General features: G+C 39.9%; 1 protein-coding gene across 5 annotated transcripts in view; it reads left to right on the forward strand.

Moving 5' to 3' along the window:
* The window catches only part of myripb (myosin VIIA and Rab interacting protein b), a 105,874-nt gene that overhangs the window by 77,029 nt on the left and 4,306 nt on the right, over positions 1 to 24,539 (forward strand). For 3 of the 5 annotated variants that reach the window (XM_069705548.1, XM_069705545.1, XM_069705549.1), the window contains 10 exons: positions 1,536 to 1,672; positions 12,545 to 12,625; positions 14,304 to 14,401; positions 14,803 to 14,883; positions 15,617 to 15,778; positions 18,835 to 19,006; positions 19,430 to 19,956; positions 20,460 to 20,615; positions 20,913 to 21,689; positions 22,089 to 22,148. In XM_069705548.1, the coding sequence (XP_069561649.1) occupies positions 1,536 to 1,672; positions 12,545 to 12,625; positions 14,304 to 14,401; positions 14,803 to 14,883; positions 15,617 to 15,778; positions 18,835 to 19,006; positions 19,430 to 19,956; positions 20,460 to 20,615; positions 20,913 to 21,689; positions 22,089 to 22,148 (2,251 nt within the window). The remainder of the gene's footprint in view (positions 1 to 1,535; positions 1,673 to 12,544; positions 12,626 to 14,303; positions 14,402 to 14,802; positions 14,884 to 15,616; positions 15,779 to 18,834; positions 19,007 to 19,429; positions 19,957 to 20,459; positions 20,616 to 20,912; positions 21,690 to 22,088; positions 22,149 to 24,539) is intronic. The other 2 variants (XM_069705546.1, XM_069705547.1) reach the window with 1 other exon arrangement.

Below are 24,539 nucleotides of genomic sequence, written 5' to 3' on the forward strand. Positions count from 1 at the left end.
CACTCAGGATCGCTTTATTAGCATGGCTATTTTCACCCTCGCCTTCTACAGCCTGTCTACTCATTGAGCAGAAGCATCAACTCTGCACACCCTAAAACGTTTCGTCAGATATTCTCTCTCTTCCTCCTTGCTCTTTCATAATCTGTGAAATGGAGCCAATGATTTATTATGCAGCATGTAGAACCATTTATACAGTAACGTGTAGCCCAAGCATACAAGTCTCAGCCTCAAACCCATTCGTTCTCACTCGAGGCAATTATGAAAAGGTGTATTGTATATTTGTTCTGAACTACTTTCAGCTTTTGTTTGTGTATTTGCATGAAAAAGAAGAGTAACATTAAGTTTAGCACTCCTCCCAAATCGCAAACCTGTTTAAGTCTGAAAAAAAAAAATTCAACATGGATTTCTTTTAACGAAGTTATTTATATGGAGCTTATATTACAAACCAATTACAAAACATGTATTATGCATGTCTGTGTGTGTGTGTGTGTGTGTGTGTGTGTGTGTGTGTGTGTGTGTGTGTGTGTGTGTGTGTGTGTGTGTGTGTGTGTGTGTGTGTGTGTGTGTGTGTGTGTGTGTGTGTGTGTGTTTGTTACACATGACATACCGTCATTGGAGAAGGAAATACTTGGGGATTTGTATTATGTTTGTGAAGAATTAGGACTTACTATTGTGTACACAGTGTGTGTTGGTGTGCTTTTTTCTCCTTGAACAGTAAATCTGTCTCGGTGCATTGTCTACGTTCGGACTCACTAATGTTTGTGACAGTGGCAGGGGAAAGCAAAAGGAGAGCAGGAGGCACGGCGAGATTAAACACAAATTTGGCAGAGTTTCATGCAATCCAATGCAACACTGGCGCAAAGGGAGAGCGCTTTTCTGAGGGCTTTTCATAACCCTCTCCGTTATGAATTACTGCTTATGTAATCATCCGCTCTGTGCTAAGGTCTGACTGGTCGGCATTCAAGCACCCAACGGCCTGTGCACCAAGAAATGAGCAAAAGCCTGGAAAATTATGTGACGTCCCATCTGGAAACCCAGTTAGATACACAATACACAGCTTAGATACAGCATAACAGTACTGCACACAATACTTTTCATATCTTTAATACAGCCTACACACAGACAGAAGCACCACTGAATCCCCTTAAAAGGCCAATTATTTGCTGCACATCAAAGAGCTGGGCTTTAAATATGACAGTCTGACAGCAAACACAAACCTATATTAATTGTGCACAATTACACATCACCACAGGCCTGTCTGCCTCTTTTTCTGTTGGATAGTATCCCTTAAAGGCTTTATGCATTTCTAAAAAAATTCAAAAAAGCCTCTGATGTCTGGTTATCTACTCCATGATAATTAAAGGACACAACTTGCGCAGAGTTAACGGTTTTGGCTTCACTTCAAAGTTCTAATTCTGGTGTAAATAATAAAATCTGATTCCTGCCAGTTTCACTGCCATCTGTTATTTTTGACTTAATTTCCTATTTTCTTTCTTTCTTTCTTTCTTCGCTCCTTCAATCTTTCCTGTCTGCAGGGTTTTGAGGACACAGTCGCTTGAATGGTATTATAACAATGTGAAGAGTCGCTTCAAGAGGTTCGGCAGCGCCAAGGTTTTGAAGACTCTGTACAGAAAGCACATTATCGAGAGAGGAGTGTTCTCTGATCTACCAGGTAACTTTATCGTCTGTATTCTTTTGCCATTGATTTTTTTTCTTATTATAATTTTGATTGCAGAGCAGCGTATTGTCTCTGGCAATGTTTTTGTCATGTTGTGATTAAAGAAATTTCACTGGTTTGGCCAGAGACATAATAGTCCTTCTCCTCAAGTAAAAAAAAAGAGAGATGGAAGTGTTTGGTTGGACATTAAGAGACAAGCTCACTTGATTGCTCATTAGTCTGCTTTGTTAAATGATCACTCACTTTGTTTCACACATTTTTCTCTCTTGCAGAATAATTAACTTAATTACTTTTTACTGGCATGTAGAAACAAATATTTCCTCTCAGACACTCACACTTTCAGTTCAGGCTGATAGTGCTTATGTGGAGCTTGACTCTATTTACTTTTTCACTTTTCTTTTTTTTCAGTTTTTCATTATTTCATCACTGTTATTTATTTGTTTGAGAAATCTCAAATCTCAAAAGGCTCAGCTAATTTTTTTTAAATACTTTTTTGCTCCTGTGGATGTCGTGATCTTTTCTAGATTTGGGTAAGACGGTGTTGTTGCTCGTGTGTGAGTATGTCAGATTTGGCAATGGTGGTGAGTACGGCTGAGCTGCCACGTGGACTCGTCCTGCCTGTTAATCTCAGGCTCAGGCCACTTTGCGTCCTGTTCAGGACAGCGTAGGCAGCCTCCCGCCCAGCCCTCTCCACGTAACATTGTTTTGACCCGGCTGCACCATGATCGGAGGCATTATTTCGTACCCTGGTACACGGGATTAAATGGATAGAGAGCACAGAGAGAATAAATCAGGCCAAACTTGAGGCACTACTGGACAAGGTTGAGATCAGGGGAAGTTTAAGAATACACACCATAAATGTTTTTTATTTTGTCTTTAGTTTATAAAGTGATTTTGTTGTGATATGTGCAAAATGAATACCACGATCACAAGAAATCACGTCTGCTACTATGCAACACATACAGTATTCAGTTCCAGTGTGACTCCAGGCAATGCAAGATTTATGTCTGTTATTAACTGTGACACTATTATAATTTCATTTTTGCAGACGCACTTCCAGCTATTGTAAAAGTGAACATTGATATCTTGATGGGATAAAAATGTCAAAAATAAATTATTCACAGGACAATCGTGATTGTGGTTGTGATTCTGTGATTCTCCTCGTAAACCTCCAGTTTTGTGATTTCCTCTACACTTTTCTCCCCCTAATTAAATATCATTCTCTACATTGAACTCAAACTAGTTCTCCACTGTCCTCTGTTTTCTCCTCTCCTCTCCTCTCCTCTCCTCTCCTCTCCTCTCCTCTCCTCTCCTCTCCTCTCCTCTCCTCTCCTCTCCTCTCCTCTCCTCTCCTCTCCTCTCCTCTCCTCTCCTCTCCTCGGATTATGTGACTCGGCTGATGGTCTCCCAGCTTGCATGAGTCCAACAGATTACCCCGTTTCCAATTCCCAAATTCTCGCATCGCTGCTTCCACTAACTGGCAAGCTACTCACCATATGATATGGATGTACTGTGACATGTGTGCATGTGGAGGCCCTGAATGCTGCCTGTGTGTATCTGATTGTTAAAGTGTCAGTGGCTTGTACAGGAGGGTCTTAGATGTACTGGCTGTCAAAGATCTTTTCCTGAGTTATAGTCTCAAATTTCTTTCCCATTTTCTGTAGTCTTGTTTGTATTTACATGAATAATATCTTGTTTTTTCTTATTTCACCCATCTCCTTTATCTTCCACATCAGACTGAATCAAAAGGGATTTTTAAAAATATCAACAAAGAAGACAAAGCTGCAGCTGTGAAAATTACAGCTTTTAATCTATTTGAAAGAAAATTCCTTCTAAAACCTTTTTTGCGATAAGTATATAACAAACAAAAATTACTATGATTTATATCAGTACTTCTGTGCTTTCAATTGAACAGAATATAATGAGATTTTAGTTCAGCAAGTAGATCTACATGAGATTGGAAAGAAAATGTAATGTTGCCCATTAACAAACTGATGTTACACCATCTGACTTGGTCTACTTTGCTCCAAGAAAAATACCTTTTATGATGTAGCCTCTAGTCTCCGCTCTTCATATAGAAAAGCAGCCGCAGGAATGTAAAACGTTCTCATAAACCATTTCCCGACCATATATGAAATATAGGCTTTACTACTTTACTACAACACGTGTGGTAGCAAAGAATGTTTCGTTTTTTATTATCTCCAGGGGGCCATATTGAAATCAATTCAATACAAATGTGAAATGTCAGCTGACATGACAGTCGGTGAGAAGCGATGTGACTGTTCTACATCTATCATGTCCCAGAAGAGAAAGTGTGACCTTCAAAGCACAAGGAAGAGAGAAGGCAGTGGGCAATTTGTATTTTCATGTCCGTCTTCTCTTGTGGCGGGAAGTAATGCTCTTGTGTGACCTGCAACAAACATCACACCATCCTGTGTGTGTGTGTGTGTGTGTGTGTGTGTGTGTGTGTGTGTGTGTGTGTGTGTGTGTGTGTGTGTGTGTGTGTGTGTGTGTGTGTGTGTGTGTGTGTGTGTGTGTGTGTGCGCGCGCACACAGGTGGAAGTGTTGCTCTGCATGATGGATGTGGTCCCTACGGGAGTTTTCACATTACACATGTATGAAGTGTTGGTGACTATATACTCTGAAGATAAACAAACAGCACATATGTGAAGTGAAAAAACAAGACTTGCATAAATCATCCACCGATCTTTCTCTTTCACTGAACACGTCCAAATGCCTCGTTATGTGGATCGGCAGATGCCAAACACGTGTGTGTGTGTGTTAAATTAGTAATTAATGCCTTTGATGGCAGTATAGCATGAAATTAAACAAGTGTGTGCAGCAGTTGTGTTTACGTTATAGTCTCTCCCAAACACTGTAGCAGTAAAAGCTGTTTGCCTTGCAGTGAACAAGAGGCTGCGTATCAACAAACTGAGGCTATTAGATGTGACAGGAAACAGTAGTTACTGGTAAACGGTTCGAGGCGGAAAAATTGTTCTTTCACATATAATAAGAACATGGAGCATCTCACTTTGTTCAATAAAAATAATTATCAATATAAATCCCTTGAAATATGATATCGGGAGTCATCATTTTCTGTTTCAAATATAGAATCACTTCATTTGAAATGAAATGAGTTGATAAACCTGCTTCAAACCTGCTGGATGGACCATTTCTGTGTGAAGTTTGTCAAAAGACATACAGGTTACAACTGGTAACTCTAAATTAGTTGTAGATGGGAATGTGGATGGGAATTTTCTGCCTAGTAAAAAGACTTTACACAAATCAACAATATATGACACTCATAGGCATAGTTTTGTCAAATATGCTTATTTGCTTTCTTACCAAGAATTAGATGAGATTAAGGTAAATATTGCACGATGTCAGTCCACCTTATTAAAAGCCATGCCCACTAGCCGCTGGTTAGCTTAGTTCAGCAGGAAACCGCTACCCTGGTACTGTTACTATTTAGCCAAATCCAGCTTTTGTGTAGAAAAGGCTGGTTGAAGTTAGTGTTGGAAGTTACTGCTCCCAGCAAAGAAACAATATTGTAACATAGCATGTTGGTTTTTGTACAAACTGAATCATGCCAGGCTCAATGTTTCTTCCCATTTTTTAAAGCAAACCTGTGCTAACAGCTACAGCTTCATATTCACAATACAGACAGCTGGCACCTGTCATCTAATTTTCAGCAAGAAAACAAATAAGTATTTCTTAAATTGTCAAACTATTATAAACAATTGTATGTTAAATAAAAAACAACTGGCAAGTTTACTATTCATATGTTCATGTATGCATTGCTGTGGCTGTGCATCTTTCTAAAATATATCTGAGGGATATCATTTTTACTTCCACTGTAATAAACAGGTATTAGCACCGAGGCCCACACTTTTAAATTTTTATAACCAGCTATTTGTTAAATATCTCCATTACAACGTAATACTTACAGTTACATCCCTCTGTACCGCTTTGGTTTTATGGTATAGTTAGCATCATAAAATTCGCCATGAAACGCAATGAGGTGAGTCATTTAGAAAAAAAATCAAGACCAGGAATGATGGATCTTTTGTGTTTGCTGTCACATCCCTCCAAATATCTATGGGAGGCTTCATGCCTATCTAGTCACATGACGGAGACTCAAGAAATGCTCAAACACATGATCATCTTTAAACATGCCATTCTCTCTGGTGAGAAAATTGAGAGAGAGCAGAAGCAGAGAAAAAAGGAGTTTTGAAGCTTCCAGTATTGAAATCACCTTTTCAGTAACAAATTAAGTGTTGATGTCCTTTTGTGTGTCTGCACGGCTGATGTTAATAACACTATCACTAGTGAATAATTGGTGGTCAGACTGTTTTTGGCTTATTGATCAGTTGTTTGTTGATTGAGATGTCAGTTTTTCTTCCATCATTCAGTTTCTCTGATCATCACTGTGATTCTACGTTTATGAATGAAATTAAAAATGAAATCCAAATGATACAGAATCAACAATAAAGTGTTAACAAAAGCTGTGACAAGTGGATCATGGTTCAGTGATTATTATTTGCCTTCCAATGGTTTCCTTCAAATGTAGATGTGTTTGTAGTGTCCTAGTTCACGCTTTGGCTCTGCTTTTATTTTGTGTGCTGCAACCTTTTGCAAATACTACCAAACAAGGTCACATAATGGCTCCAATTGATTTCAATTTTTCCAGAGGAGACTTTTTTTTTTCTTTTTACAGCTGTTGGGTGTAACAAAGCTAAATCCATTCAAAAAGTAGGTGCAGTACTGTTTTGAAAAACTGTATATCAAGAAATGTGAGAAAGAAATAATATCAAAGAAACGGAATAGAAATTGAGAATTACACTTTCCGGATCCATTTCCGTCCATTGAGGGGTTACTTAGCTAAAAACGGTCTCAACTTTCAACACTGAACTGCAGTGCAGAAGGTTCGATGTGGCTAATCTAGTGAGACACTGCCAGGACAATGTGAACAGTGACCTTGGGTTTGTCATTGTGCTGTCCTGCCAAAATAGCTCAGCAGAAGCAGAATGTGGGAACAAAACACGAGGACCTCCTGCTTCACTTGGTCGTTCAGGAGATTTGTACTCATTTCAGGCTTTCTAAGGGACGGTGCGAGATAAAGCCACTGTAGCGTGGCTCAAGTACTTCAGACAGTTGTGGGAATATTGTCGCTTTTGGGATCCTTCTTGTTGTCAGTGTTGTTTGAGCTGAAAGCTTGGTGACTCACAGTACAGTGCTTTGTCTGTAAGGATTGGAGGGTACAATGTTAAACAGGAGCCCAGAGCTACAGCTGTTGAAAATCAAACGACTACAAGGCTCGGACCACAATGGTGTCAAGAACGGTACCGAGTCTTTTTGCACAAGCGTAGATTTGTCAGCTTGCATGCATTCACAGACGTCCGTGTGTCGAATGGAGGAGATGAACTGAAAACTCTGACCTTTAGCAACTGGACGTAACTTTGTCTGTAAAGTCAGTCTGATCTGATTTCAGATTTTTGGAGGATTTGTGGTGATACATGCTGAATGCAACAGCGATGATATTTGTGCTAATTTAAATCACCATTTAACTGTCCTTTTCAACTCCTTTCAATAATTTGAGAATACAATGAGTTGAACACTGGTTTCCTAGATGTTCTTTGTTTTATGTTTTTGTTTCATGCAGTGGTTTATGTGGGTTTGGCATTTTCTTCTACTGTTGGCTGAACATTTTCTACTTCTCTGTCCAGGCTGCGTTCTGGGTTGTTTTCTATTGGGTTGTTCTTGCTCTGGTTCACGCATTAAAAAGACTAGCCCAATCAAAGGCTTGTTTTAAGTCATGAAGTCAGTCCTTTCAAGTAAGTACTGTGACCTGCAGGTCGAATTTGTTCCTTGAAAATTTTAAATTTAAATAAGGAAAGCTGTTTGTAATTGTTGGAGACATTTTGCTCCTTCATTTTGTATTCCACCTCCATCATTTGAACTTTAAAGGCCACGTGTATCACGGGACCAATTCATTTCCACACTCGCATTACAGCACACTCTTGTAAATGCTGCGGGCACCACCTGGATGGTCAGAAATATGGATAAAATTATTTTCTCAAGCACCCTCCATCATTTTTCCTGTAGTTTATTTCAATGACAGATTTAAATTGCACTGATATCATCTCAACAAAAGATAAATAAAACTCCCAGCTATCTGCAAAATTAAAGAGACAAATAAATTTCACATGGGTTTGTTTACTTTCCACTACCACCCAGCTTGTCATGATGTAGACAGACATCCGGTCCGCTCAGCCATTGTTCTGAGGGCTTTGTTAATGAGAATGTGTGCCAGATGCTGCAATGTAATTGAAAGGAAACCGTCTGGACTCTCCTTCCTCCTCCTGCTGCTGCTGCTGGCACTTCAGTGTTGCCTCTAAGTGGAGCTGTACTGGCTCATTTATTTATACACTCGCTTCCTTTTGTTCCCTTCCTCTCTCCACATAGCCTCTCTTTATGACACTCTGTATATTTCAGTCAACTTATCCAACATTGTTAAGGAGACCATGCAATTTTGCAATATTTCATCTTATTTGACCAAAATAACAGAATTTTCATTTATTTGGCATAAAATAGTACGATTAAATATTAACGTGTGATGTTGGAATAGCACAATGTTGACTACATCTAGCAGCTCTGTGAGCCTGTAGCCGCAGCTCTCCTGTGATCTAAATACTAACTTCAATGTCAACATGTTGATTAGTCCTTTGCTAAAGTGTGTGTGCAATAGAAACTCGGCCTACTGCTTGTTTAAAAACCCAACAACTGACGGTACCATTGATCTCAGATATCTGTTTGATTTGGCCTTCCCTGGGAAAGTGTAACTACCTCCTCTCTGATGGCAGGAGATGAAACTCTGCATGAAGAGGGTGTTTGATGGTCTGCCATAATGGCCTTTGCCCTCTGAGTGCCTTAAACTTGATAAACATGACCAAGATTATTGAAGTTAGTGCCAATGGTGTTTCGTCAAGATTGAACAATCTCCCCAACCTCAATTGGTATTACACACAATGCCGAATGATTAATGTTTAAGGAGAGCTGGATTGTTCAAGACAGAACACTCAAGTTGTTTTCAGTGTATACTGGGTTTCATATCTTTTAGATCCACACTGCTAGCCTGCCTTCTCTTCAGTGATATTTAAGTCTATAGCTGTGACTAAAAACACTCCCTATTGAGTATATGGTGCCCTGTATGTATATATTTTATTTTTAATTTATTGCATCAGATTTGTGCACCATATATTGTTCTCCTGTTAATTGAGTGAATAAAGTCCAGTTACAGGTGCACTATGTGCCGGCAATTCCAAAATGCAATTTAAGATGCAAACTTAACTATTATGGCAATAAACACTTGAGAATGCCTTACAATCATCAATGACAATTTAAGCTAACAATGAGTCATTACTGTCCAAAATTTTTGTTTACTACTTACTAAATTGAGTCTTTATTGTACAGGAAGTAGAGAATAAGTGAACACAATAAATAATTGCAGGCACAGCCTGTATTTTGGTGTCTCATAGCACACAATGACCTTAAAAACATCTGCAAGGATTCAATAAAACTTTGAAGTTTTGAATAAAAGTTGACTCTAAATCTCAGTCATAAGTTTTCTAGAGTTGCAAGCAATAAGGCAAACAGATAAGATGATGGAGAGAAAATACAGAGAGAAGAAATGTGCTGGACTGAGACACACCAAGACACACACACTCACACACACACACACACACACACACACACACACACACACACACACACACACACACACACACACACACACACACACACACACACACACACACACACACAGACTCTCCATCACCTCTGTAATGACAGGCACCAGTGTCATTCTGGGACTTCTAATGACAAATCCATCACTCTGTTGTGTCTCACTAGTCACTGTATCATTGCTGCCTTGTCATACATGACTCATGATGACAGTAGGCATGAATGGATGACAAAGACAACAATGATGTGGTTTCCCACTTTGGCAGTCATTTATGTGAAACAAAAGCTGTAAAGCTGAGAGATATGAATCATTTCATCATGTTTGGTGTCTGAAATAACAGAAGTTTGTATATTCTTTATCTAAAACAGTCAATATTTTAGAATAAAGATCTGTAATTTGAATAGACTGGCTCATATTGACAAACTCACCCATAGAAACATCAACTCAAACGGTTGTTACCTTCAGCCCCATGGAGCTCTTCAGTGTCTTTCAGCGCTTTGTTTTGGTTTTACTGCTCCAATCAACCTTCTTCCTCACTACTACATGCCACTGTTTTGATCAAACTAGGTTACAAAACTCTAGCATATACTACTTGCGCAGCACTGAATGTTGAAAATAAAATAGCATCTAGCTGATGAACAATGTAAAGCATTTAGGAGCGTAAAAAGACTGGTATCTACCCCCAGAGCTGGTGAGAAGAATGTTAAATGTTCGCCAACGCATTTGCCTTATCAGCTTTGTAAGTTTATAATGTAAGTTACCCATTTTATATACTGTTGTAGACTTTAGTATATCCAACAGTATTTTATCTGTAAAATCTCAACCTGCAAAGTCACCACAGGTACCACAGATAACTGTGAATAGTTTACCTCAGACCATTGCAGTCCGACAAATTAATGGACATAATAAAATGATCCTCTGTCCTCACAGATAACACACATTTACCTTTTCTTTCTTGTCCAGTATGAACAGACACTGCACATAGGGAAGCCTACTTGAGGATGCATTCAAGTGACTGTTAGGAATGGCTTATTCTGTGTGTGTGTGTGTGTGTGTGTGTGTGTGTGTGTGTGTGTGTGTGTGTGTGTGTGTGTGTGTGTGTGCGTGCGTGCGTGCGTGCGTGCGTGCGTGTGCAGTTTCACCTTTCCTGCTTCCCCGTGAGTGTGGGATTCTTGCGAGGTGTCTCACTTTCTGTGATAGCAGTCCTTTTGTGTCCATATTGTCCTGAGCTGCTGCAGGTAATTTCCCCACCTATTGTCCCTTTCCACACTGCGAGGAACAATAATTCAGCTCTAACCAGGCGAGAACAGCACAGCTCCGTTGAAAGCGGCTTCAGTCAAGGTGAGACAACTCTGGCGGGGAAGAACGAGTGGAGCATGTAATGGTCGATGGACTTGTTACACCGTGCCGCAACTGGGAGTCCTCCCCAGTCCTGGGCCTTTAAATGGAGATACACACGGCAGCATGAAATCACATAAAACTCCTCGAAGTAGAGTAAGGAAAATGCACCTCAGGGCTGAAGCTATTGTTCAGGCAGCTGTTCCCTGCAGATAGATTTGTGGAGAAACATCAAACATTGTCTTCTGTGGTTGAGTTATAGCATGTCAGCGCGTGTCAAAGTGAAGTAACGTAAGAGTTTGTGATTGCTGCACTAAAATGTCGCAGAGCTTTGACAAACAGCACCTCGTCTTGGCAGTAAAGCTGAAATAGCATAACATATCTGACAGCCGGCTGTGTTTCTGCTGCTGTCAAGGGAAAAAGTGAGAAAACGCCAACTTCTTTGATTTTGATGTATTTGTTTTTTGTCTGCTTGACTTCTTACTTTCATGCATGGGACTTATTCAAAACCTTTCTGAAAGCCTTGTATGAAGTGTAATGCTGCTCTTGGTCAAATATTTACATTTGTGAGAGATATCATTTCATCCAATAGAAAACACTGGCAGCGTTTTGTAATGGCGGGCTGTTGCCTTGGCAGTGTTTACAGTTAGTTATGGCAGAGATCAATGAGTGGTTCTGGCTGCTTGAAGCTACACTCGCACCAAAACCACCAGGAGCATTTGTTTTTCTGTGCATTCAGACAATGACTCCAGTGGGTGCAACAGGACTAGGTTAATGGCAGAGGCAAAGACGGGCCAAGAATGTGGGTCATGGAATTTGGTTTTTGGTTTGTGTTTTGTCAGCAGCAGGGGCTGAGGTGCTGGAACAAGGCTTAGGTTTGGGGTTGAGGTTTGATTTTGTTTTGGCTCGGGATAGTAAATGGAAACAAGTTCATGTGAGGACCAAAGGCGGATCTGTAGCCTGGGTTGACGTTGTGTTTTGGGTGGATCCATATCGTCAGGGGATGAGATGGAAATGTACCTGGAGTGTGGTCAGACAGGGAGCTTTGCCTTGGTGGTTTGGCACTTCTCCTGCTGTGCTGTCTGACAGTTTGTCTTCTTAATAAGCTGCATGTCCAAGTACACCCTCACACCCACAGGAGAGATATCTAACAGGAGTTAATGGGCCACAAAGGGAATATGTGGTTATGAAGGCGGGGATGTTGTAACCGCTATACTTTCTCTCGGATTTCACGGCTCTTTAAGTAGACCTGAGTAAGTACAAATTTCCATTTTGGGTCACAGAGATGTCCCTTTGCTGAAACTTTAGATTTTGGAGTTTGTTTGAGAAGGTACTTACTTAAATGAACTCACGAGTGGCTTGGCCTGAATAAAGAAAAAATGCACTACATGGTGATGCTTGTGCTTCGAGAATACGCCTTTGATGAGTGCCAGCGTGTGATTTGTTTGAAAGGCAAAGGGAATTACCAGATGAATTGTAATTTTCTTTTTAACTGTCATTTTGTTTTTGCTTCTACTTACAATGGGGAAAAGCACCTAGTTAGAAGAAAGAAAACAATACATTTAACAAGATGACAAAATGGAGATGGGAATACAGTTGGCAAGAGGATAAAAGTGGTTCTGTGGCATTGTGTGCAGTGTAACCTACTTTTAATGTAGTGGCAGCACACAAAAAAAGTGTGCAGCTACATTGTTATATGGTACGATATGTTCAGAGTTTCTGTGACAGGCCTCAGCTTGATCGCTTTTATCTGAATGCTTCGTTTCACTCCTTCTCTGTTTCAGAAAGCAGTGTTCACGAGGGAAGCAACGACAACGATGGCAGCATCTGTGGCAGTGACTCCATGTTTTACAAACAGAGTGAAGGTGAGAGAAGCATATGACTGTGATGAACAGGGAGTCTTTTGCAAATTTGATACTGCAAATATGCACCATTATAATCAACTATAATCTTTTCCACTTGATAGTTCTTTCTTGCCTGCTGTGTATTGATCTTTTTTTATATTTATTCCCATTACCGTTTTCCTAGCCACACACATAGTGACAGTCCTCTTTTAATCATTAAATTGCATGCACATAAAAATTCACCTGCACGTACTCAAACATAAATCCACTGGATACACATAAAACCACTGACATGCCTTCTTGCAAATGCACACACACACACACACACACACATATAGAATGATAGCCTCCTACCCACCACAGACAGCACTTATAGATACAAACACTCCTTCATGCAAAAATAAATATGCAAACTGAACACACAACTGAACAGCCCATATCTAACAATAAAGCCAATTTAATTTGTTTACTAGTAATTACAAGTTGTTTGTACAATGATAAAGATCTGCCAATGAGATAATGTGTGTGATAGTGTGAATGTTTCCTCAACATCATGCAGATTTCTTGTGTTTGCAATGTGTGGCACAATTCCTAACAGGGCCTCTGTTGCCTTTCAGTTCCCTCCATCATCTCTCTTCTTTAAACACCCCCTGTCCCTCTTTTTGAGACTAGCATGTGATCATTAGCTAACACATCACACACTGAGGCTGTGGTGAGTCACTTGAGCAAGTTCAGGGAACTGATCATTATGGTTTAGACATTTTTATTTAGTGTCTATAGTTTTAGGTGGTAATTGACTTATTATTTTTGCTACTTTGCAAAGTAATAAATTGCATCCATGAGCTGTTTTTCATCGTCACTGCTGCTGCATTGGTTAGCAGGCCAAATTTATAATAGCTATATGTATAATCACTTCACATTCTTCTGTGAAAGCAGCGCCCGCACATAGTATTTTCCCTTTAAGTGTCTCACTCTCTGAGTGGCGCACTCATACCTTCAACTCTGTAGTTACTCCCTGGTAAAGCATGCGTCAAAATATCAATAGCTCAGAAATAGAGTTTCAAGCTGCAACAACCAATCAAAAAGGATTCAAATCACAATAAGATCAGACAATGATACAAACATAAACAATAAACCTTTTTACTTTAGCACTAAATGCAAAGTAGAGATGAGGCTATTGGGAATCGTATTAATTTGGCAGTATTTTGGCATAGAAATTTAAATTTGTCCAATAAAGGTAACGCACAAATCTTTTCTTTTTTTTTCTAATTTTGACCTGATCATGGTACCCCACGTAAAGTGAAAGGATCACCAAAGTTCTAACATCTCCCCTCTGGGGACATGTGAATATTTGTGCCAAATGGCAACTTGTCCAATTTTCATTGAAGTCTGTCACTTAAAACTACAAATGTCAAAGTACAGGGATCACCAGCGTTATTAGGATTCATCCCTTGGGCACTTTGAACATCTGTACAAAGGTCATGGCAATCCATCAAAAATTTGTTGTGATATTTCAATCTGGAACAAACAGTGCAATCCACAGAAGCATGGTTAAACTTGGTGCTGACAGTTTACAAGAACCAAGCTCTCTTTAAATGATTCAAAAGTTGGGAATGGGAATGTGTCTGTAGATCTGTCCCATAGAGTATGTACGGTACATATACAGATGTTCACGTGTGGTTTACGTGTGTGACACCAGGACACAGTATGGCAGAGACACTCACAGTCGCCCTGCGTGTTGCTGAGGAGGCTATAGAGGAGGCCATCGCTAAGGCAGAGGAGTTCTGTGACAGCCTAGTGAGTCATAACTCTTTTCTTCTTGTTCTCCCTTTCAAATTCCCTCCTCTCTTTTCCTTTGTTTGTCCTTTTTGTTTTATTTCTTTCCTGCTCTGCATTCCCCTCTTTTCTATCCAATATTTCTCTATCAGGGCCTCTTACTTCTCCTCTTCTCTTGCATACTTGCAGTATCAGCGGGCGGCAGTCATGATTTTTGACTAAGACGTCTGCACAGGCCCTCTCCTGGTAATTCACAGTCCCTTTGTGTGTGTGTGTGTGTGTGTGTGTGTGTGTGTGTGTGTGTGTGTGTGTGTGTGTGTGTGTGTGTGTGTGTGTGTGTGTGTGTGTGTGTGTGTGTGTGTGTGTGTGTGTGTGTGTGTGTGTGTGTGTGTGTGTGTGTGTGTGTGTGTGTGTGTGTGTAGGAGAAGCAGAATGAGGCTCGGTATCTGCGGGACCATAAAGAGGAGCTCATAGAGGAACTTGCTACAACCATTGTACAAAAAGTAAGTGGGTTTTATTTTAGCAGGTTTATTTGTCTGTTCATGACAAAGCGGTAAGTCAAGTTAACATTATTCAAATGGAAAATTAAAACATAATACATCAGGCTAGGTCCCAACCTCTGCCTTCAAAAAGACAGACTGACAGAGAAATCAGTAGAGCAGTGTAATTTTAAACAAAAGCTTTTGAACTGATATTATATTTTAGTGCGAGAGGGCACAGCAAGTTAAATTTCTTTCTTATTTTTTGCAATTGATGTGAGTTTTAGGAAAAAAGTCTTTGAAAAGGTTAATTTAGTTTGTCACAATCTGCACACCATTACATTCAAATGACAGCTGCTTAATTTTTTTTAAACAAGGTTTTCAGTTATTTGATAGCTTTTCAGTTTTAACCAACATTTGCCGTCTATTCATTGGAAGTGAAATGAAAAATGTATTTTTTTTTATCTCCACTTTGAGGATTTCAGTGCATAATTTTACATGCAAATTCAAATGGCAACAGGATTATTGGTTTTAATTTTTCATCATAGCAAATTATTCATGGCTAAATATAAAATGCAGTTATAGGACTGTATTTTCCAATTTGCATGCATTATTATTTTCCATTTTTTTACATAAAGCTTGCTGTATGCCATATAGCCTTTATGCTCTCTCTCTCTCTCTCTCTCTCTCTCTCTCTCTCTCTCGCTCGCTCGCTCTACCTCCTCCTCATCTTCTTTTTTCTTTCTTTTGTTCTCAGATCATTCAGAGGAGGAAGCGTTCAGAGATGCCAACAGAGTATGACTTTGTCTGGCCTCAGCCTCAGTCTCTGATCCAGCCCAGTGAACTGCCCTCTCCTTCTCAGCCTCACGCTTCCTCACAAGGACCACAAGACCCCCTCAAGACCTCCTACTCTCTCTGGGTGAGTCTCTGTCTCCACTCAGACTGACACTGCAAGCAATTCACACAACCAAAGGCATATATATCTTGTTAAGTCAAAACAAAATTGCCTTGTTAGTGGGTGTAAATTGTCAGTGTTAACTAAAAGGATTTGCTCTTTGATTGTGCACCATCTGTTTAAAAATGGATGCTTTGCTTTTTCCAGTACACAAGCTGTACATGTCTCAGTTCCTTTCACAGCACATACAGTATTATTTTCCTCTGTCTATGTTTTGGTGGACCAGCCGTTGTTTCAGAGTGTTTGCCAGGTTTAAAAGGCACAGGAATGCTGTGTTTGGCAGCCCATCACTGTAAGTTTTCAGTAGCACAGGTCACATACAGTCAAGCGAAAAAAAAGTACATCCCATGGAAATTGTGGGCTTTTTTTTTTTGGACAATCAAACACTTCATCCTTTTTGAAACAGTGCACACAAAAAATAGATGACTTGAATACAGGCAAGGAAAAACAGCTTTTTCAATAATTTATTCAACAAAAACATCAATACATGTAATACTCTTCTGTTGGAAAAAGTAAGAACACCTTTGGCATCAGAGGCCCCATTTAGCAGAAATAACATCTTGAAGATGTTTTGTGATTGTCCATCAGTCTCAGACCTCAGCTTTAGGAATTTTTGTACCACCCCTCTATGTTAAATTCCTTCAGCTGCAGGATGTTTGTAGACCCAAATTCATTGTGTGAATATATGGGTGTGGCCAATCTCCATTGGTGACTGTTTCCAGTCATTAAATCCTACTAGGCGTGGATGTCAGGTAAATTTTGAAACTATTGAAGCTGCCTTTAACCAATCAGCATTGATCAAAATATAATGTGTTGTGCGCCAAAACACCACCAACTACATCTGGAGACAAATGCACTACAGCTGTAGTGAATGCTAGTGTTCATCGCACAAACACACTTCAAATTAAGCTGTATTTAAAGCTGTTATATTCCTAAAAATCCCGAATTATTTACAGTATTTTAAAGTCAGCAGGATGTTTATTTTGGGGTTATTTTGATTGAAGTCATAAAAACTTTAACTAATTCAAAGGATAGTTTTGACTTGGCAGAAGTGTGACCTCTTTGAGCATCATCCATGTGTCACCATTTTTCTTTGGATAACAGATAAAAGACACCAGTGATGCAACAAATAAACCTTTGGGTGCATGGCTAATAGGTCATTGTTACAATATGAAACAGTGGATTTTCCCCATAAGCAGCCAAAAGCAAAGCATGGAAAGTATTCCAAATGTCATTTGAACCAAGTATGAATCACTGATATCCTGGACTGGGCCTGAAGAAAATCCACATCAGACAGTTTACCTCGCATTGTTTCACTAAATGTTCCTGGTTGGAGAAAAGTACACACAATACAGTAACAATACAGCAGTTACAAAGACATAGTTATACAAAGTACACACAGATCCCCACATACACAAAGTACATGCAACAGTACACACACACACCTGGCAATGGTTCTCACTACTAGTCAGCAGGGACTCCTGGAGATTTGTCATCGTCCTGTGTGTGAGCGGAGCATCAAAGCTGCGCTCCCCGGGCCTCTCCGTTCTGTTTCCTGCTGTTTCACTCAGTGAAGATCAAAGTCCTGTGAAATACACAGGGATCCTCCTCAACCGCTGAGCCTGCCATGGGACGGGCTCTGTTTATCAGCTCTCTGCAAACACGCTCATTGAGACACAATGCATGCAAATTTGCACTCACATCCGTATTACAGCACTACATAACACTAAACCTTAATGTTGCATCCCACCCTTTTGAAAAATGGATGCTTTTTCTCTTTAAATCTTATGCCACGATTCAGAAACTACTTACAGACTTGCACTAAACTTTGCTAATACAAGAAACAGAGCACCACAAAAACACTCGCAAAGATTAGAATTTAAAAAACAACTTTGAACTTGTGATGTCACATTGATGTAAAATCAGGGGTTGTCCCATAAAATAAATTAAGAATTAATTAAAATCCTGTGAGTGTATGTGTCTGTGTAAGAGAGAGAGAAAGATGTTATGCTATAATATCTTAATCAATTATACATGTATTATTCTTTATTTCACCAGAGAAAAGCAGTCATAGAACCTGTCCTTACATACTATTTACTGTTTTCTAGCTCCACCTGCTGATGGTGATGTTAAATCGCAGCCGGAGTTGGAGACTTGTCCCTCTAAATGCTCCCCTTTGTATTATGTAATTACCATATATGGATATTATATGTGCTTTCTGTCCAGGTGCCAATGCCCATCTCCAAGTGCAAATTATTTCTCTAGATGTTTTTAAACTTCCTGTCAGCAAAAACTTAGAAAAAGGAGGTTGTTCAGCTTTAAAATTGTTAAAAAAAAAAAGTTTCCTGTAAACTAGACCTCACTTCTGTGGCTGAGCTCGACCTCTGACCTCTGTGGAGTTCATTTGTGCACAGTGTGGTGGAAATTAATGTATTTCCTTGTGAGAAATCAAAAGTATTTCGAGCTCGCTGTCGCTTGAGTATTTATTACAAAATGAAATATGGAAAATCATAAGAGCGTACAAATCGTCAAACATGAACCAAGCGAGTACATCAGATTTAAACAGAGTCACAGGAACACTTATTCAGCTGAATCGTCCTTGAAGAGAGTTTCTACACTCGCGAAGAGTCCAGAAAGTCTGACCCCCTTCTTGTGAAGAGAGCGGCCTTATATCCACGTAAGGAGGTGCCCTCTTCTTCACCCCTCAGGGCGCTCAGCATATACATTGGTCATCGGTCATCTGCACATATGGTCTGCGGCTTCTAGTTGAGAAAGGTCATCTGTGTGCCCGGGGTAGAAAAACACTGCTGGACATAGACCCCATTGATTACATAGAAGGGACATGTGGTTTGGATATACCGGTTTGCCCCTCAAGAACGCCCTATTGACCCAGGGACCTAGGGTCAGCTACGGATCACTTACATAGGAGGATTTTTTTCCTCCGACACACAGTCATATGTACTTTTGTGTGTCTGTGTCATTTTACTCATATTTGTATGTCTCTATTTGTGTGCTTCCAGCGGTCACGCTCAGCTTTCTCGCTCACCAGTGACGAGTCCCCAGACAAGGGTCCAGAAGAGGAGGGTGCCAGGGCGGGCAGCGTCGACTTTCAGGAGTACTCTTCTCTAAAGCGGGAAGCCAAGGCCGCGTCTTTACCCACCTGGAAGAGCATGGATCGCCTGGACAACTCGAGTAAATATTTCACTCACAGACTGAAACATCAATTGCCTAAAAAGTTTTTGTTTTTTTTACTGATACAAATGTCAGTTTCATCCAATAAGCAAGTGGTATAAAACACATTTAAAAAATATCCGCCTAATATATCGATAGGGCTGCTAAGATGGCAATATACTCACACACAGTGTCATAAATGTGCTCACAGGAAACACACAACTCCTTTATGGAATTAAATATGCCCATGTAGATAAGTTTTTAGTCTATGGATTCCCTTGTACTTAAAAGTCACACTCCACCTAAAATATTTTTGTTTTTAATCAATGTTTGGAGTCAGCATTTTTGAAAACTTAATTGTGAAATGGTGGATTCATTGCTTAAATTTAGCCAGTTTAGCCAGTTTTTCTGAACTTCCTGCTTTTGCTGGTAATGTTCATTTAGGTGCGTCCTCAGTGCTCCACAGCCCAGACGGTAATTGGATTGCTCTGCACAGTTCTCAGCTGTCTCGGCCCAGCCTGCTCACCAAGAGGAAGAGCCTGGTGTTCAGCGTGTTGGAAAAGGAGTCCGGCGTTGTCTCCGCTTACGACGAGATGGGATCTGAGTCCGAGGAGGATAACGAAGGCGTTTGGGGTGCAGCGTTGAGACAGTTCCGGCGCAAACTCTCAGACGAGACTTACTACACAGACTCGCAGCACGACCCAGAGTGGACTTACACCCAGCATGTTGCCATTACATCACCGTCTTCTGGCCAGTACACCAACACAGAAACTCTTAACTCGGACTCTGAGGCCTCGTCATTGTTGTCTGTGTGTCCTCGCAAACCACCTCACAACCTGATGAGGAAGAAAGGACCACCGGATACGCACCTGCACCCTCATCAGCAGCCGCTCTACCAACAACAGCTTCACCAGAACTTCACGCCGTTCCCAGTCCATTCAGAGGCACTGGACGTGAACTTTAACCCCAAGGTGACTTTGGATTATTCTGGACTGCAAAATCAGATGTAAAATAATTTATACAGAAAATGCTACTTATTGGAACAAACACACATATTCATAAAAAAATAGATGAATGTAGGACATTAATTAGCAATAAAAGTATCCATACCTTTTACCCAAGTAAAAAGTACTAATACAACAATGTATTATAAAAACAAATTCTCCATTACCAGTAAAGTCTTTATTAAAACACTATTTTAATGCAACTATCTGCAATTGGTACCTAAAATGTCCCCCAAAAAAGTAGTTCAGTCCAGTTGTTCCCAGCCTCGGGTTAAGTTCTTTCCAAAGTGTCATTAGATGAATCTTAGGGGTCATGAGTTGATCAGGGAAGTAGGAAACCTGAAGATCCATATTTGAAATTTCGAGAAGTCAGATTAGTGCAGTAAAAGAACAATATTGCCTTCTGAAATGTTCTGAATTTAGAAGTAGCATTATACATGTATTGAGTTACTTTCCACCATTGTTCCCAGGTGATGGGAGACAGCAGCGAGGCCGAGGAGAGACAACCCAACAGTGACCCTATCAGAAGATCACGGCGACGCAGGAAAAGCAAGAGAGAGTCATCAACGGAGCAGAGCAGGCCTGGAGGCCAGAGTCCTGCACAGTCCATCTATCCCTTAGTACAGGTAAAATACCCCCCTGTACTTATTCTGCCTTTTTAAGGCAGTGTTTTCTAATTGATTCTTAATAGTGAGAAACTCTTACATTCACAGTTGTTTTTTTTAAACTGGTTGTAAAACATTGTTTCACCATTGGGAGGCAGCAAATTATATACTTTATTTAACAATAAGGTTGAGGCTTTTTTTCCCCCTCTTTAGTAGCTCTATTGTCTTTAAAAACAGTGAATTGCTTTTGTTGTTGTTGTTGTCTGATACATTTTTTATGATTATGAGCATCTCTGTCTATTTATCTCCTCATTCAAGGAGAACAGCGGCTTTCTACTCAACGCCCTGCTCAAGCGGGGTTTAAGTGAGGATCAGCTGGCACCTGACATTGTGCCAGTGGCCACAGCTGCACCGGACGCCTTCACATTGGGTGCCATGACACCCAAGCCGGAGGACTCAGTCACAGTGTCCCTGAATTCACTGGGCCCCAGCACTCCTCGGCCCCACTCATTGGCTCCCGGGCCAAAGGTTTCCTCCTGCAGCTCGGGGCCTCGATCCGGCTCTGCAGAACCCCTGGACGAAGAGTTACTATCCAGACTCGGTCAGCTGGTCAGCCGTGCCAACAGCAAAGACAGCATCTCATCTGAAGAGGAGTCCACAAAGTGGCCTGTGGAAAAACAGACAGACAAAGAAAGTGACAGAAAGAGGGGGACAGCAAGGCCAAAAGACACAGAAAAAGAAAGACAGCGGGGAAGTGGCAAATTAAGGGAGAAAGCAAGTGAAACAGTGGAACAAGTGAATGGACAAGAGGTGAAAAGAAATGAGAGGCTACGAACAAGTCATTCAGTGCGAGAAGAAGGAAGAGTTAGGGAGAGGAGGTTAGAGAAATTAGGCACGAGTTTGGAAGAGAAAATAGATGACAGGGACCAAAACAGAGGAGACAAAAGAGAGCCGAACAGACAGAGTAAGAGGCAACATAAAAGAGATGTGGAGAAGGAAGTAGGACTAAAAGGTGGAGTAAGGAGGAGTGGATCCAGTGCCAGTACACCTGCAGGTACACCTTCTTCCCAGGAGGGGGTGCTGTCAAACAACCAGGTGAGGAGATGAGAAAAAAAGAATAGTTTTCGTCATCTTCTGCTTCTGTCTTTGCAGTTTGTCTGTCTGGCTTTTGACACATTTATTTTTCATTTTTTATTGTTTTAGACTCCAAAACTCTTCGCCACTTCACTCTGTGCTGTTATCAATGTATTTATGTGAATCAATGCTGTGCTTCTTTGTCCCTCATCTGGTATTCTTGTTTTGCTGTTTCTCCCTTCTTCTTTTTGTCTGTTCTGTGTTTTTATTTGTGGATGTGTGCATGTCTGTATTTGTGTGTGTGTGTGTGTGTGTGTGTGTGTGTGTGTGTGTGTGTGTGTGTGTGTGTGTGTGTGTGTGTGTGTGTGTGTGTGTGTGTGTGTGTGTGTGTGTGTGTGTGTGTGTGTGTGTGTATGTCAGGTTGGACAGAATGATTTGGAGCAACATCAGAGGCTTCAGTTGCTCTCTGTCTTACAGCAGGTGAGATATATCGAGTTGAAAAGAAAGGCACAAACCTAAATCAAACCCACCGCACTGCACACAAACAATAAACACAGGCAAATTCACACCTGCATTTATACATGCACACATTAAACAACATGACTATTGCCACAAAAGCATTTATTTCTTATAAGACTGCACAGACATTTCGGTGTTTGAAATGGTGTAATATTGTCCTTCTTTAGTGTGACATCACACCAGAAAGCTACAGTCACAGCTTTGCAAAGCGTTCAAGAATCTTAGTGGAAGAGATTTATCACAGAAGAGCTGCAAATACAATTTTTTCATTAATAAAATCCTCCAAAGGTCAGAATACAACATGCCCACAGACACAGTTATGTTTTTGTGAGGAACAACGTTCTTTCTTTTTGAATAGAAAAAATGCCTGTGCTGTCACTTTCATCATCTTCAGGGAAAACCAAACATAAAAGTCCACCTCTCTTATCTGGATGATGCATTGTGTCAAATGTAATAAAAGAAAAAAGTATTATCGAGCAAAAGGCAAATTGAGCGAGTCCAGTAAATACAAACTTCTTCAGAAATGCATTGAGATAGAAGTAAAAAGTAGGTTCCAGTCCAAAAAAAATGTATGCAGTACAAGAGACATAAAAACAAATGTGTACAAAGATATATATTAAAATAAAAGATTCTTAAAATACAATTGCAGTATTGTTGTTCAATTCTATTAATACTCAAATATACATTACAAATCTGCCTAGTAGATCTGCTGGATTTAGCTCGAGTGTGCTGCCCTCGTATACTGTCCAGCAATACAATGTACAAAGGAAATAAAGCAGCTTCTGATTTTTCTTTGTGAATTTAGTTTGGCAGATGATCGCTTGCACTCATATTATGGTATCATGTGTGAAAATTGTAAAGTACTTTGATTCCTTGCACACTACAAAAGCATGTGTATCATCAAAATGCTGTTACACTATTGTGTTGTTAAATCTTATAGAATTGAGGCATACAATCTGATTTCATAAACTAGATCTAAAAACTAAAATCCCCTTAGGGAAAAGATCTTTCAGTACTGATAATTTCATTATTGTTAATCCACTCTATTCATAAACAAATCAGTATGGACAAGTAAATAACCCACACAAAGTCAGGTCAATTCTCTCTCACACACACACACACACACACACACACACACACACACACACACACACACACACACACACACACACACACACACACACACACACACACACACAGTGGCTCACCGTTGGTATTATTATTCACAAACCATTTAGTTTACATGATCAACAGCAGGTATATGGACAAACAAGACACTGGTTAAATTATTCCAGGGTAGGTGACTGAAGGGAGGGACAGAGGCAAAATTCATGACACACACTTGGTATATTTAAAAAAAAATTAAGTTGTTAGTATATTAATAATACATCAATTAATTATGTACAATTTATTATTCCAAAGAAAGTTGAGTCTTAGCACATTTTTACTTTACTTTACAAATCTACCCCCTTCTTTAAATCTGTGCCTGTCTGATCTCCCAATTTAAAAGTTTCTATTCTATTATTCTCTTGTAATTGTATTATTAACCACAGAATTGATATTCTACTGTGATTCATATTTTCTTTACTTACATTATGTTTCTATATTAATACGGGCACAAACTAGATTTTTTTTAATTTTTTTTTATATGCACTAGATATATCTGTGAAAGTCAACAGCAGTGATACGTGTTTGTCTGTCTAACTGTTCGATGGCCTGGTTCTTTGGAGTGGATGAGAACATCTCCACTTCTCCATTGACCAGTCCAAGTCAATTTCTCAGAACATGCATCTCTGCATCTCTGAATGGTGATTTACAAAAAAACAACAACAAGATAACTGCTTCTCAACTCTTTTTCATCCCTACCTGCCTCTCCTGTCACCAGCTTTTCAGACTGTCACTGTCTGGCTGAAAGAGGGATCAATATGCATCCGATCCCACTGATCAAAGCTTCAGCCAGTGATTCATTCATTATTGAATAACATCTGTCTCTCTTTACTACCCTTTCCTCTTCTTGCTCACTGTTCTCATCTATTCAGGAGAATGAAACACTGGCTCTCTTTAAAAGGCTTCGTCACCTTTGAATTATTATCTGTCAGCCTGAATTTTGGTAACAAGCTGAGATTTGAAAGAACAAGCTGCTCCAGTTCTACAAGATACTGACTGGCAGTAAAAACAACAACCAAGATGTTGTTTTCATTTATCTGTCAAAGGCATTTAGATATTGTAGTAACAAATCCCTGCCGACTGATTTGTCACTCTGTTTTCATTAACTAACTGTATGATTTACAATATTTCCTTGGCCACTGCTTTAGAAACTCATGCATGAACTACTCTATTTTTTTTTTAATT

This window comes from Brachyistius frenatus, unplaced genomic scaffold, assembly GCF_029030835.1.
Source record: "Brachyistius frenatus isolate BFR_SWC_R1_liver_20210118 unplaced genomic scaffold, ASM2903083v1 Contig_57, whole genome shotgun sequence".
Taxonomy (NCBI): Eukaryota; Metazoa; Chordata; class Actinopteri; family Embiotocidae; genus Brachyistius; species Brachyistius frenatus.